The sequence below is a fragment of the Lepisosteus platostomus genome, chromosome 13 (genome assembly GCF_059453375.1).
Source record: "Lepisosteus platostomus isolate fLepPlt1 chromosome 13, fLepPlt1.hap1, whole genome shotgun sequence".
NCBI lineage: Eukaryota > Metazoa > Chordata > Actinopteri > Semionotiformes > Lepisosteidae > Lepisosteus > Lepisosteus platostomus.
In genome coordinates this window covers 11848796-11861725 of record NC_142623.1, presented here as the reverse complement: position 1 = coordinate 11861725, position 12930 = coordinate 11848796, and the positions used below count along the sequence as shown (strand labels likewise).

The 12930-nt window shown below is 42.4% G+C and overlaps 2 protein-coding genes across 2 annotated transcripts; one reads left to right on the top strand and one right to left on the bottom strand.

The window, feature by feature from the left end:
* mycbp (MYC binding protein) lies at positions 1–4896 on the top strand. Its single transcript, XM_088603132.1, has 5 exons — positions 1–134; positions 665–737; positions 850–898; positions 3198–3327; positions 4133–4896. Exons 1-5 carry the CDS (start codon positions 120–122, stop codon positions 4175–4177), a joined length of 312 nt encoding a protein of 103 aa, XP_088459258.1. The 5' UTR covers positions 1–119; the 3' UTR covers positions 4178–4896.
* Positions 4897–5011: 115 nt separating this feature from the next.
* On the bottom strand, positions 5012–11328 carry gja9a (gap junction protein alpha 9a). Its single transcript, XM_088603131.1, has 3 exons — positions 10997–11328; positions 7689–9254; positions 5012–5278 (listed from the first exon to the last, which is right to left on the bottom strand). Exons 1-2 carry the CDS (start codon positions 11044–11046, stop codon positions 7691–7693), a joined length of 1614 nt encoding a protein of 537 aa, XP_088459257.1. The 5' UTR covers positions 11047–11328; the 3' UTR covers positions 5012–5278; positions 7689–7690.
* Between the last annotated feature and the right edge of the window lie 1602 nt (positions 11329–12930).

Genomic DNA, 12930 nt, shown 5'->3' with positions numbered 1-12930 from the left:
ATCGCCGAGCAACTGTAACCCCTGGTTACGGTTTGTTAGGGCCGGATATAAAAGGTTGCGCCTGCGCGGTGTGAGACGCAGTTTAGAAACAGTTTGGAAAGAGAAAGTGTTTCACCAACATGGCGCATTACAGAGTGAGTACAGTTCGTTTAATTGAAAAACAAATCTTTTTTAACTATTAATTAAACTCATTTCAGGTAGTAATCGATCTAAGCGCCCTTCCGTTGTTAATCCGTTTATTGTTTGTCGCCGTTGTTAGCTTATTTGTTAGAAAGTGGTACTGTAGGGAGCAAAATAACTTCAAGTTGTGTAAAGTTTGAGGAAAGCTCGTTTTAGTCCAGCGGCCTAAACTAAGCTGTCTGCAAAACTATTTTAATTAATACCGATAGGCCATATGAGGAAATGTAAGCAGTAGGTTATTTTTCGAACAATTAGAATTGACTGTTTATTATTATGCTTTATATTCGTTATACTAATCGTGCTCATATTGCATGAGGCTGCAAGATACTCCTTGAATAGTTTCCCTAGAAATAATATACTTGATAAACACGTCGTAGGTTTAATTTCTGCGTGCGGCGGCGGCTCACCTTTTCATGCGGTGCGCTGTCGCCCCCTAGCGCTGCCCAGGCTGAAGCTCTGGTCTCGCTTTGTCCCCCAACTCCAGGCCTCCGAATCCAAACGCGAGCAGTTCCGAAGATACCTGGAAAAGGCCGGGGTGCTCGACAGCCTCACCAATGGTTGGTTTGCTGCGTTATCTCAGGATATGCCTTCGACTAAGCATTAGCTGTTTAATGGTATCTTAGCATTTGAGTAGATACGGACTCACATTTTTATGTTTTCATTTTGCAGTGCTGGTTGCCCTATACGAAGAAACGGAGAAGCCCAACAATGCTTTGGAGTATCCTTCAGTACTTCTGGGGGGGAAATAAACAGATCTTGGCTTATTGCATTGCCTAACTGCTCCAGATCTGTTAATGTCCAGGATGAAATAGCAACCTAAAATCATTAAAGATTTGCACATGGAGAATATCTGCCTTAAGTCATAAGGCTGTATTTGGCCTGAATAATTTAAGTCCAGAAAACAGAAGGTGTGTGTTTATTCATACTCCTGTAGTTAAATTGTAAAGGTAAAGCTTCCTCTGGCAGGGATTACACTGACTAGACCCCACCTGTAGTGTACTAGGCATTTCTGGCATAGTTCTAGTTTCTAAACTTTCCTCCATCTTGGATTACTCTAAATCCTTTACAGGCCTTTGTTTCTTAACTGCCTTCTTGAGTTCCAACCATAAATGCTTGACTGGATGGAGGTCAGGAGTTTGAGATGACCAACCTAGAACATATATATATATAGTACCCAGCAAAGTTTTTCTTTGTTAGTGTGGGTGTATATTATGTGATTGCCCTACTAGAATGTACATTTTTGACCAAGTTTGAGCTTCTTGGTAGAAGGAATACTGTGTGACTCCCCAGTCTTAGCAAGGGCTCCAGGACCCAGAGATCCAGAACCAGTCATTCGGGTGTCGTTTGGGGAAATCCAAGTCTCCTCCTGTTGTGCACTTTGCTCAGAAGGGGCCTCTTCCTTGCAACCTGGCCAGGAATACCTCATTCATGCAGGTGACATTAAATGGTAGTTTTTAAACACTTCAGGTTTCACTGGAATTTGAGACCACAGCCAGACAGTTTTTCAGCAACTTTGAATGCTGAAGCTGTCGGTTTGTGTCCGAGATCTCCATTTGTGGCTTTTGGATTTCCAGTTGCCTGAATTGCTTGTCTCTTGGCCTGGAGGGGCTTGGTACACTTTTGTCCTCCTCCTGGCAGGGCTGTCACTATGATAATAGCTTTAAATACAATAGGAAGTGATGGGTTAAACTTTTTTTTGTGTGGATTCTTTCATAATCATTTCAGAAGTTGAGGAGATGAGTGATTATTTTCCTGCTGTCTTCAAACAGTTTTCTGACCTCACCCATGTGATGCAGTTCTACTCCCCAGAGACGGGAACCCTTCAGAGGCCTCTGTATTGTTCCAGAGGTTTCTATTGCACTTACAAAAAGCAGAACCACTTTTTCTTAATAATGCTTTTAATATTGCATTTAAACTTTTTTTTTCAGAATTTTTGTAAGCAAAGCTGTAACTCTGTTCGGTTGTGATGGTTTTTTTTTTTTACAGGGTGATGGATAAATCTGGGAGTCACTGTACTTTAATATATGGCTTTAATATCAAGATTTTAAAACTAATTAAGAACATGGCTTAAATAACCTGTGAATCAAATGTTGCTCATTTTAATTTGATTTTGGAGGCTAATTAACATGAGTTGTCATGACTGTGTAATGTTGTGCTGACATTTATTAATGCGCCGTGTAATTTGTTTTTTATGTCCTTATTTCTCATGATTAAATTTGCAAATTGTTTCGTTAGTTAATAACTATTCCTAATGTGCACACTCTCCCTGATGGGGGAGAAAATCCATAAACCCATTGATCACTTGCTCCCTTCCCCAATCAGACAGAGGACATGTTTGAACAGGGAGTCAGATATAATTAGGAAGCACATTCATCTGAGGAAGATGAACTGCAAAGGTATACTGTGAGAGACTGTCTTCAAAACAAATCCTAATAGGATTAAGAGTTTACTGATTTTCTTTATGATCTACTCCTAAAGAAGTGCCAGTATAAGTTTAGAAAGGCTGTTAGTTTTAATTCACTTTTTCAAGATCTTTTAAAAGCAATTTCTGGAAAATCATATGGTCATACTGTTGTATTTTTGAAACATCTTTAATATTTGCAATCTAAAAGAAATGAATTGCCTTTACATTATTTGAAGTTAGGGGTACATGGTGGTGCAATAGTTAGCATTGCTGCAACACAGCACTGAGACCTTGGGGTCAGTTCTGTTCCTAAGGTGCTGTCTATGTGGAGTTTGTATGTTCTTTCCGGCTTTGTGTGGGTTTCCTCCCACAATCCAAAATAATAGTGGTAGGTTAAAGGAGTGTGAGTGTGAGTCCCATGATGGGCTGGTGTTTCAGCCAGGGTGTATCCTGTCTGCAGCTGTTGCTTGCCTGAGTTGGATGAAGTGGTTAGAAATTGGATGAATGGGAAAAAGAATGTAATGGATACAAAGTATATTGCCAAGATAATGTCTGATCAATGTGTGCCACCCTTTAAGCGTCAAAGAGCAACCAGCCTTGACTCCTGTGCCAGCTTTCTGAGGCAGCATCTGGGGGTCCCTGGGCCTGAGGCCGCCGATGTAGAAACCCTGCGCCTTGAGCTTACAGAACTGAGGCAAAAATATGACCTCGTTTTAGAGGAAAACAAAGAGCTAAAGAACAAGGTACTTGGTTTGTACAGATTTCTTCAAGATACTGGACAGTGATGATGTCCTCCGTTGTAGCCTGATCTCCCCAAAGCTTAAAGGGTGAACAGGGATGCTTCTGGTCAGTACTGGGGTGGGAGACCACCAAGGAAAACCAGGTTAATGGTGTTGGTGCACCAATAGGTGGTGCTCTTTCATCTGGACCATAATGTTCAGATTAATACCTTGGCATAGTGACTGGGGGACACTATGCTGCAAGATGCTCCATCCTTTGGATGAGATATTAAACCAGGGTCCTGATTACTTGGCCATTAAATATCTCTGGGCACTGTTTATGTGAGTAAAGTTGTTCAACCTGGTGTCCTATCTGAATTCCACTCTGGGATTGTATCATCTTGATTCTGAAGAATCCCCCCCGTTAATGTAACTGAAGTAATTTCTCATTTCCCAACCCGATCTGAGTAGTGGAGTTGCCGATGAGTTATTGGCTGCTGTGTGTTGCTCGGGAAGGGGCTGCACTTCGGGGTTCCCTCATATGCGGGAAGCATTTCAAGGCACTTTGAAATGAATTTCTGTATCCTTATATTAAGCTGAAATGTTCCCTGGAATATGTGATCTGTTTATTTTTGTCAGAGTGCAATAGAGGGCTTGGTATATGAAGTAGGTGGTCAATATTTCTATCTCCTTTATATAGTATTTAATATTTATAGCTCCAAGTGCTCCAGTATTTCACTAAAGTGAAACAGTTTGCATGATTCCTGAGTTTTTATTAAAACATTAAAGCTGATTGACCTCTAATTGACATGTTTCTGTGCCTTTGCAGCTTTTACAATATGAGCCTTTGCAAGAAGAGGGGCGTTCTGAATAAGGGGTTCCTGCTGGCCATGAGAGCACTAGTTCGGAAAGAACACTCTAATCCTGTATCCGAATGCTTGATGTGGTTTACAGCGCACATAAGAGTTACAATAAATAATATAGTTTGGAAACAGTGAAAAATGTTATTTTCCATAGTTCTGTATAAATTGTAGTAATATTACGCACTTTATTAATCTTTTTGTTACTTGCGTTAATACCAAAAAAAGGAAGACCTGTTCTTTTTCCTACTTCTGTATATAGTAGTAAAACAATTATTCACTTTGTTTTTGTTAGTTTAGTAAATACCAGAAAAAGTTAAACATACTGTATTAAATATCTTAAGTATTCATAGATATTTAATACACTATTAGCAGCCAAATGAGCAAGACCGTTTCTGTAATTTCTAACCATTATGTTCTTCTGTAAAGGTACAGTATACAAGTATGTAAATGACACTTTGCACTGATGCTAATTCTTATATGCTGGGATTTGATATGTTTTTCCCACTCTTTGAACACCTGTTATTAGCTTTGGTTTTTGCTGTTCCTTTTAAGTCAACAGCACCTGGATGTGATGCAAACATGTAGCTACCTCTGTTAGTCATTTATTTGTTCATTTGGCATGTGTTACATGGTAAAGATCATAACTGTATATGTAAAGAAAATGTTTGTTTTCAACAAAACAGATTTTCTTGGCATTGTTGTTAAGGAATGAAAGTGTTTCTGTCACCTATTGTTCTCAGTGTCATTCCTTGTCAGGCATGTCAAACACCTTATCTCAAGCTTGGAGCCAGTCCCTTCTTCCTTTTGACTTTGGCAGTTTAAAAAAATCACAGCAGACATGAACATGTTTCTATCTGAATTTATCAAAAAATGTACATTTCATATGAGACAGTCTACAGAATAGATAGTAAGTGTGCAAAGTAGCCATAGCTTATTTTCAAAGTCATTTTGCTGGCATTTTATTAAATGCCATTCTGTAACCCCTTGCTTAGCACATACTCATAAGAGGCCATTCCACATGATTAGATTTATTGTGCATAATGTTCATTAAGCTGTAGGCCACTATAAAATCAATGCTTTTTCATGATGGAGGAAAGCTGCAGTAGGGTGATCTGAAAGAAAACAGAACAAGTTGAATTTACTTATGTAATATCTCAGTATATTTTATAAGATTCTAGTAAGTATGGCTGTTTACAGTAGACTGTAGTCCATACATTGATAGGGCTGGGCTCTCTAACCGCTATTTACAATTTTAAACCCAGAGTTGAAGGCTTCGTCTTGTGTTTTACAGACAATTGCCAAACTGTTGAAAGCGTGTCTTTTCAACTCAATTGATAAAATCCCCTTTTATTATATTTGGCTTTCATCTAAGAAATGCCAATTATGGTTCTTATAAAGAAAAGTCACTATTGACAACTATACTATGGAGGAGCGGTGTGGTCGTTCTGTGGCTAAGGATCTGCACCTGTGGGTCGAAGGTTGCCGGTTTGTATCCTTCGGCCAGCAGAGGAATGCTACTCCATTGGGCTCTTGAGCAAGACCCTTAACCCCAACTGCTCCAGGGGTGCCATATAAATGGCTGACCTGGCACTCTGACCTCAAGCTTCTCTCCCTGTCTGTGTGTCTCATGGAGAGCAAGTTGGGGCATGCAAAAAGACCAATTCCTAATACAAGAAATTGTTATATGGCCAATAAAGTGATCTCTTATACGGTCTATGTCCATCCATTTTCTACCCTCTTTATTCAATACAGGCTCGCAGGGGAGCTAGAGCCTATCCCAGCAAGGGTACACCATGGATGGGACTTCAGTCCATCACATGGCCCACACAAACGCACTCTCATGCCAGGGCCAATTTTTCCAAAAGCCAATAAACCCACCAGTATGTCTTTGGATTGTGGGAGGAAACCCATGCCAATACAGGGAGAGCATACCGTACAAACTCCACACAGTACCACAGGAATTGAAGCTAGGGCCCCAGCACTGTTGATGTATATGGGCAGTGAAATAAATTCTTGTTCATTGACTGCACCCCTTAATGAGCTCTGTGTAGTGGAAGAGTTGAGTAGTGCAGACAAGGCTGTTTGTGACATTTTAGAATATATATAATTTTGTTTTGGTAAAGAGGACTTTTCTGCCTTAACAAAAACCAACACAATAATACAGCTGGATTAGGTTAATAAAATGTTTCATTGCCCATACGTTTGCACGGTATTGTCTGAAACTTAACATTTTCAGTCTTATTTCTTTTCTTTGACTTATACTCACTACTGAATTAAAAAAGTATTTTTTTTGTGATCGGATGGAAAGCCATCCCTTTCATTAATTTAGAGATTTAAAATGACTTCTGGGGGATGAATTGAGCGATTTAGGGAGTATCTTGCTTTGACAAACTTTTATTTTTGATTTGTGGAAGTTGACAATATACTGTGAAATATCGAAAAAAATGTGTACCATACCCAAACAACAAACAACAGTATATATTTCAGTTTTCAGATTTTTAGCTACTCCCTCAACAGTCAAAATTTGTATCACTGTAAGGCATACCTGAAGCCAGTTCTATCATCCATCCATCCATCCATTTTCTAAGCGCTTCTTCCAATTCAGCGTCATGAGAGAGCCGGAGCCTAACCTGGCGAGCAACAGGCACGGGGCGCCAGTCCATCACAGGGCTGACAGGCACAAACGCACACACTCACACCAAGGCCAGTTATCCAAGAAGCCAATTAACTTGTATGTTTATTGGAGGAAACCGAAGCACTCAAAGGACACCAAAGGACACCCACGCAAACATGGAAAAATATACAAACTCCATGCAGATACCTCCCCAGCACTGTAAGGCAGCCATGATAACCACTGTGCCTCCATGCTGCTCTAGTCATATCATATGCTGTACAGTATATACACACGTATACATACTTCAGCACATGGCACATTAAAAAAAGCACTCTTAATAAGTGTGGTACTTTGGATTGTCTGTTTTGATTCTAAAGGATACCTGTAGCTGCCAGTTTTCCATCCTAATTGAATTGACACTAAAGGAACCGTGTCCCTAGCCTGGTGTCCACTAGGTGCCTGAGAGTTCTGCTTCGGTGAAAACCTGAAGACGCAGGCATCCCTCCAAGACTATTTTGGCCACATGATCAAAGTAGGAGAAGTTAAGAAAAGGCCCAGGATCCTGCTGCCCAGACATCAGAACAAATGGCAAAACTGTGGGGGGGTTTTCTTTGAAAGGTCTATATGAATAGACCCTGAAAATAACACGATCTTCGACACAGAAGAATATAATTTTTGTGAAATTAACTAAAGTTTGTATTTTCAGGCCATTTCAGAGCCTGAGTACCATGCAGTGTTCATGAACACTCGATTCATGAACACCATATGGTTAAGGAACAAGCATTCAGTTCATGAGTACTGTATGCAGTCTTCATGGCTGTGATTACTGCATGCAACAAATACCTTCGCTGTGCCCAGCCCTACTACTGCACACTACTGTGAACATATAGATAAGGTATCAAACTAACGCTCAGATCTGCAGATCGGTGGGGGCTCGCCTGCTGCTGGCGTTACTTGCCAATGACATTCGCCGGGAGGGAGAGACGGTCTGCGGGCTGTCGCAGTTTCGGCTGTGCTTAGACTCCGAGCTCGACTCCCCGATCGAGTCCGGGGTGTCTGGCCGGCTGAGTCTCTTGAGATCGGACTTTGAGGCTGCCCGTGTTCGCGTGGCGCCGAAGCTGTACCGCGGGCGCTGGCTGGCCCCGAGCGCCGCGTCGCCGTCCGAGCCGGTGTTTTCCACCACCGTGGAACAGTTCCAGGGCGCGCTGACGCGACGCGGCTTGCGACCGGAGCTGACCGCCAGGGTCGGGCAGGAGGCCGGGTCACCCTGGAGCAAGGGGTAGATGGAGGACACCGCTTCGCCCGGGCCCTCGGGATGAGACAGGTGCGAATGGTCCTCAGGGTCGTCCTGCTTTGGCGGAGTGGACCCATCAATAGGGGGTGATTTGGCTTCACCGCAGGTGTAATTCGAGTTGCTGTTTCGTTCCCCTGGGCTGGGATTGGCGTCTTTAGACTCCTTCTGGCTCTCCGGACAGCTCTTCGTGTTTCCGTTAGGATCCCCTTGGATGGGAATGAAGGCGGATGACGGGTTCAAAATGGGGTACCCGGGCACCTCACCCTGCTTCTCCATGAGCAGAGTGTAGCCACTTGGCGCTGTAGGAATGGTGGCTTTGCGCCCGGTGTTTGTGCCCACGCAGACCTGATGGACCACAGAGTTCTTCTTGGACTTGCTAACGTAGTAGTCGTCTAGCTCGTCTTTCAGGTGCGGGTAGTAGTCCAGAATCCCTTTCTTCAGCTTCTTGTAGCCGAGGTGGATGATCTCCAGGATGTTGAGGAACAAGGAGACGGCGGCGATGCACTGCATGAACATCATGAAGACCGTCTTCTCGGTGGGCCGGGACACGAAGCAGTCCACGACGTTGGGGCACGGGTCCCTCTCGCACTTGTACAGCGGGCTGAGCTGGAACCCGTACAGGACGTACTGCCCCATCATGAAGCCCACCTCCACCCCGGACCTGGTCACGATGTGCATCACGTAGGTGCGCAGCAGGGATCCTCGCAGCGGCGCCTTGTTGAGCTTCCTCTGCTCCAGCTGCCGCAGTTCCCGCTCCAGCTTCCTCCTCACCTCCGCCATGTCCAGGTCCACAGCCTCCAGCTCCCTGCGCAGCTGCACCTTCTTCTTCTGCCTCTCTTTCTCCAGGGCGCGCAGCCTGTACAGGGCGTGACCCATGTACACCAGGGAGGGCGAGGACACGAAGATGACCTGCAGCACCCAGTAGCGGATCAGGGAAATGGGGAAGGCCTTGTCGTAGCAGACGTTCCGGCAGCCGGGCTGATCCGTGTTGCAGATGAACTCGGACTGCTCGTCGTTCCACACGTCCTCGGCCGCCACTCCCAGCACCAGCATGCGGAAGATGAACAGGATGGTCAGCCAGATCTTGCCCACGATGGTGGAGTGGATGTGCACCTCTTCCAGGATTCCCCCAAGGAAGTTCCAGTCACCCATCTTCAGCCTGGCCTTCCTGTGAGCTAACCTGAGAGAGCACAACACAGATGGCTGTTTGCAAGGGCTACAGAGAGCAGAATGGGAGGGATTATAGGGGAGAAAGACATTTTAGGGTCTAAAAGCATATACAGTCTGAAATGCAGGTCACCATTGGTGCGGCACAATGTTCCCAGGAGCTTATTGTCATTGACCGTTTCTTTTGAATCTGGGACTTAAAGAGGAAAAGCTATAGATCATAGATCATTTATTTAAAGGACTTTCTGTGATGATCTTGTATTTTAACATGGGATGTGAGAGTTTGATTGAATCGCCGTTTGCTATTATGTAATGGGTGAACAATTTAAAAACCTATTAACAACACAATTTGTGGATAAGAGGCAGCCTTCAGAGGGGAATTTATGAACCGGCCTGGCAAAAAAACTTCTCGAGGAGAAAGACAAGCTTTGAGAGACAAGGTAATATTAAAAATGATTTCTTCTGGAAACATTTGTAAGGTTAAATGTAGGAGTTTGTGTTGCTTCCAAAATACAAAAAGAGACTCTGGATTATTACTACATATTAATAACAATAATAACAACAAATTGTAGCACGTTTCTGCATCTGCCCTCTCCAATATGCAAGGAACATTTTAGTAAAGTGGGCTCTATAATGCATAAGGCAGTTTTCTCAGAGAAGCTATAAATTTACATTATTTTATATGAGACCTCTATGTTGCAAAATTACATCTTTTGGCATCTGAAAACTTGCTAATGAATATTTAATGGTTAATATTTTCAGCTCTGTATATAACCTTTGCATCTGAAAAGTCATTTTCTTACACAATATAATGGAAAAGGACAAGGATTATTTTATTACAGTCTTAAAAAAATGAATACACTATTGCAATATTTTAATAGTTGATTTAAAGACATTTTAAATAGTCTAAATTGGGTATGAAAGTTGAAGTTAAATGTACATGGAAAATTAAGAGAATCACAGTTGGATATTTTATCATTTGCAATACACATTTTAGATTTCCCATGGCAGGATCTTGTAAATCCCAACAATCCAGCTTCTGTCTCATTCTGCTCATCATAAAAAGCACTTGTCATTACATAGTGTGACTTGAGCCAAATCAGAATGGAGCAGGCATGTCACATCATTAGCTATTGTTCTTTAGATCAATTCAACAGGGCTTTTAGTTTAAAAATTACACTACTGTTTTTTTATTTTGTATTATTTTCTTGTACACTCCTGTCTCATTTAAAAAGGATACTGAGCTTTTGCATGCTGCAATACCAAAGAAAGATACATACAGTGCTTGGAACAGGTTCATGGTTCTGCAGACTGTGAAAGTCTATTCTCCGCTTGCCCCGAATTGCACACCAAATGCACAAACGTTAATGCACCAGAAAGAGTTTGCAAGCTTGCGTTCAGGAGGATACCTTGTAATTCACCTATCAATAAACTACAAAATGATCTTTACCTTAAGACCAGAGAGATTTACGTCTTTAGACGCCCGCAGCAATTCCTCAAAGCCGACAGCTATAAAGCAACACATGCAACAAAAATAACTTACCATTCATTTGTGAGATAAAATATAAACTAAGACACATTTTCCTCAGAACAGTCCACGATGTCAATATCCCTCTGTCACATTTTCAAAGCTACCTTCACCAACCCACGATTTTCAGAAGCTACTTGTGGTTTCAACCAAAATAAGCGGCCCGACGACTGTACAGAACTTATAGTTACCCCCAGAAAATCAATCCGCGAGTCAGTGCCAGTTACCTTCCAGCGATGTGCAGTGGGCGCCGGTGAATAAAATCCCCATGGGCCATGCAGCACGGGTGCCAAAATGTTCACATCACATCATCGTTTTTGGTCTGATGGTGTTCTATCGAGATTGCCCCCCCCTTTTTTTTTCCACCTGAACCTTTTGGAACTCTGCGTCTGCAGGATCAAGAGGGCAATGGTTGCTGAGCCAGGCAGGCAGTTTCCCTGGCTCACATATCAATACTTCTATATAGTAAATTGATGGTATATAATCAATCACACACACTCAATTGCCAAGATCCATCTAAACAGTTTGGCACATGACTGCTATAGAATAAACAGCAGGAGACAATGAAAAAAAAAACAAATCCGGCGTAACGGATTCCTAGAAACAAGCTCTGTAGACTGACTGTGGCGTTTCGGTGAAGGAAAGCATTTTTGACATCACTTAAAGCAGTGACTGGGGTAGTAGACCAGTTCCCATGGTGACACTGCTGTTGTGCCCTTGAACATGATCTTAGTCTTCATCCCAGTTCCCTCGGTCAAGTCAGCTGTACCAATCGGTACCGCTGCTGCCGAGGGTTAAACTGTAATGTAAAAACCAGGCATTTAAGAAAAAGTGTAAAGTGAGCTATGACACAGCTTGTAGTGGCCTCTTTTATAAAGCATATCCATACCGGTTTGTCTCATTCTGCTGAAGATATAAGGTCTTCTATCTGAGGCAAGTGTGTGTGGTCTGAGGCAAATCAAAATGAGGCAGGAAAGGCATCCTTCTTTAAATCAATTAATGGCCCTTTGTTTATGTTAAGCTATCTACATCTACATTACATCAAGATGCCTCAATACCTCAAAATACAAGATCTACACGTTCTAGACCATCTTTATTTCCAGAAGGTTTGAGACATGCACTATGGGTATTATCTTGTGAAAATCAGGCAGGGTATTTATTTCAATCTCTTCTCACCTCAGTGATTTTGATGGGTTTCAGACTTGCAGCCCCTAGTTTTATCATTGCTCAGGTCCAGAAATGGCAGTGTGAGAACCCACGGGTGCAAAGCTTAAAAAGAGTCACCAATTCGAAAGGAAGTTTGTCATGGGATTTCTAAGCATTCAACACCTTCTGTTAAGAAGTCTCCTCCTGGACACTGGTCTTTGGGAGACTCACAGGGGGTTACCACTGATAGGAGTGGGTATGGTTTTGGGGTGAGGGGGGCATTCAATTGATGCTAGAGGAGCAGAAATAATAAAATAAGTTCAAAACTGTTTGATAATCCATTAACACTTTGTAAGAAACTCAAAGAACACCGCGATTGAAAAAAAATCACGTGGTTTATTTTCTATTTCTCATACAATTCATTAGAAGATCATGATTGGAGACTTCCAACATTGCTTATAAATTTCTAGGTAGGCTATATATGTAGTTTTGTGATGCTTCCTGGGCGGGTCTGAGTTTGTCAAAGGATACTTTGGTGATCAATATGTTTTGCCCTGTGCTTTGATCAATCGGTCATGTCCGATTTCATAGTCAGATGGATCCTGCCGAATGTAATTAAATTATTCCTCCCAGCAGCAGTGCTGTTTGTTCCATTTACTAGAAATCAATGCATGCAGCTTGTATATTGTACCAATGCAGTTGAATTTCAGCAAAGGGAGCTCTGGTCTAGAATGGGGCATCTAACTGGATTCCATTTTGTGCACTTAGTTGTTTTGCTATAGAGCACAGTTCACACTTACTATAATGCCTCAAGACAATTTTTAAGAACAGAGTTCACCTTGGCCACATTTAAAATACAGCTATCCCAGAGGGCAATGTGTTTGTAAACCTCCCACTACAGACAGAACACCTATTGTGTCAAATAGAGATAACTGTCATTATTTGGTTAATTAGGTTCCCACATGAAATTGGGGGTGGGGGTGGGGGTGGGACAGATGCAAAGTTACCATGGAAT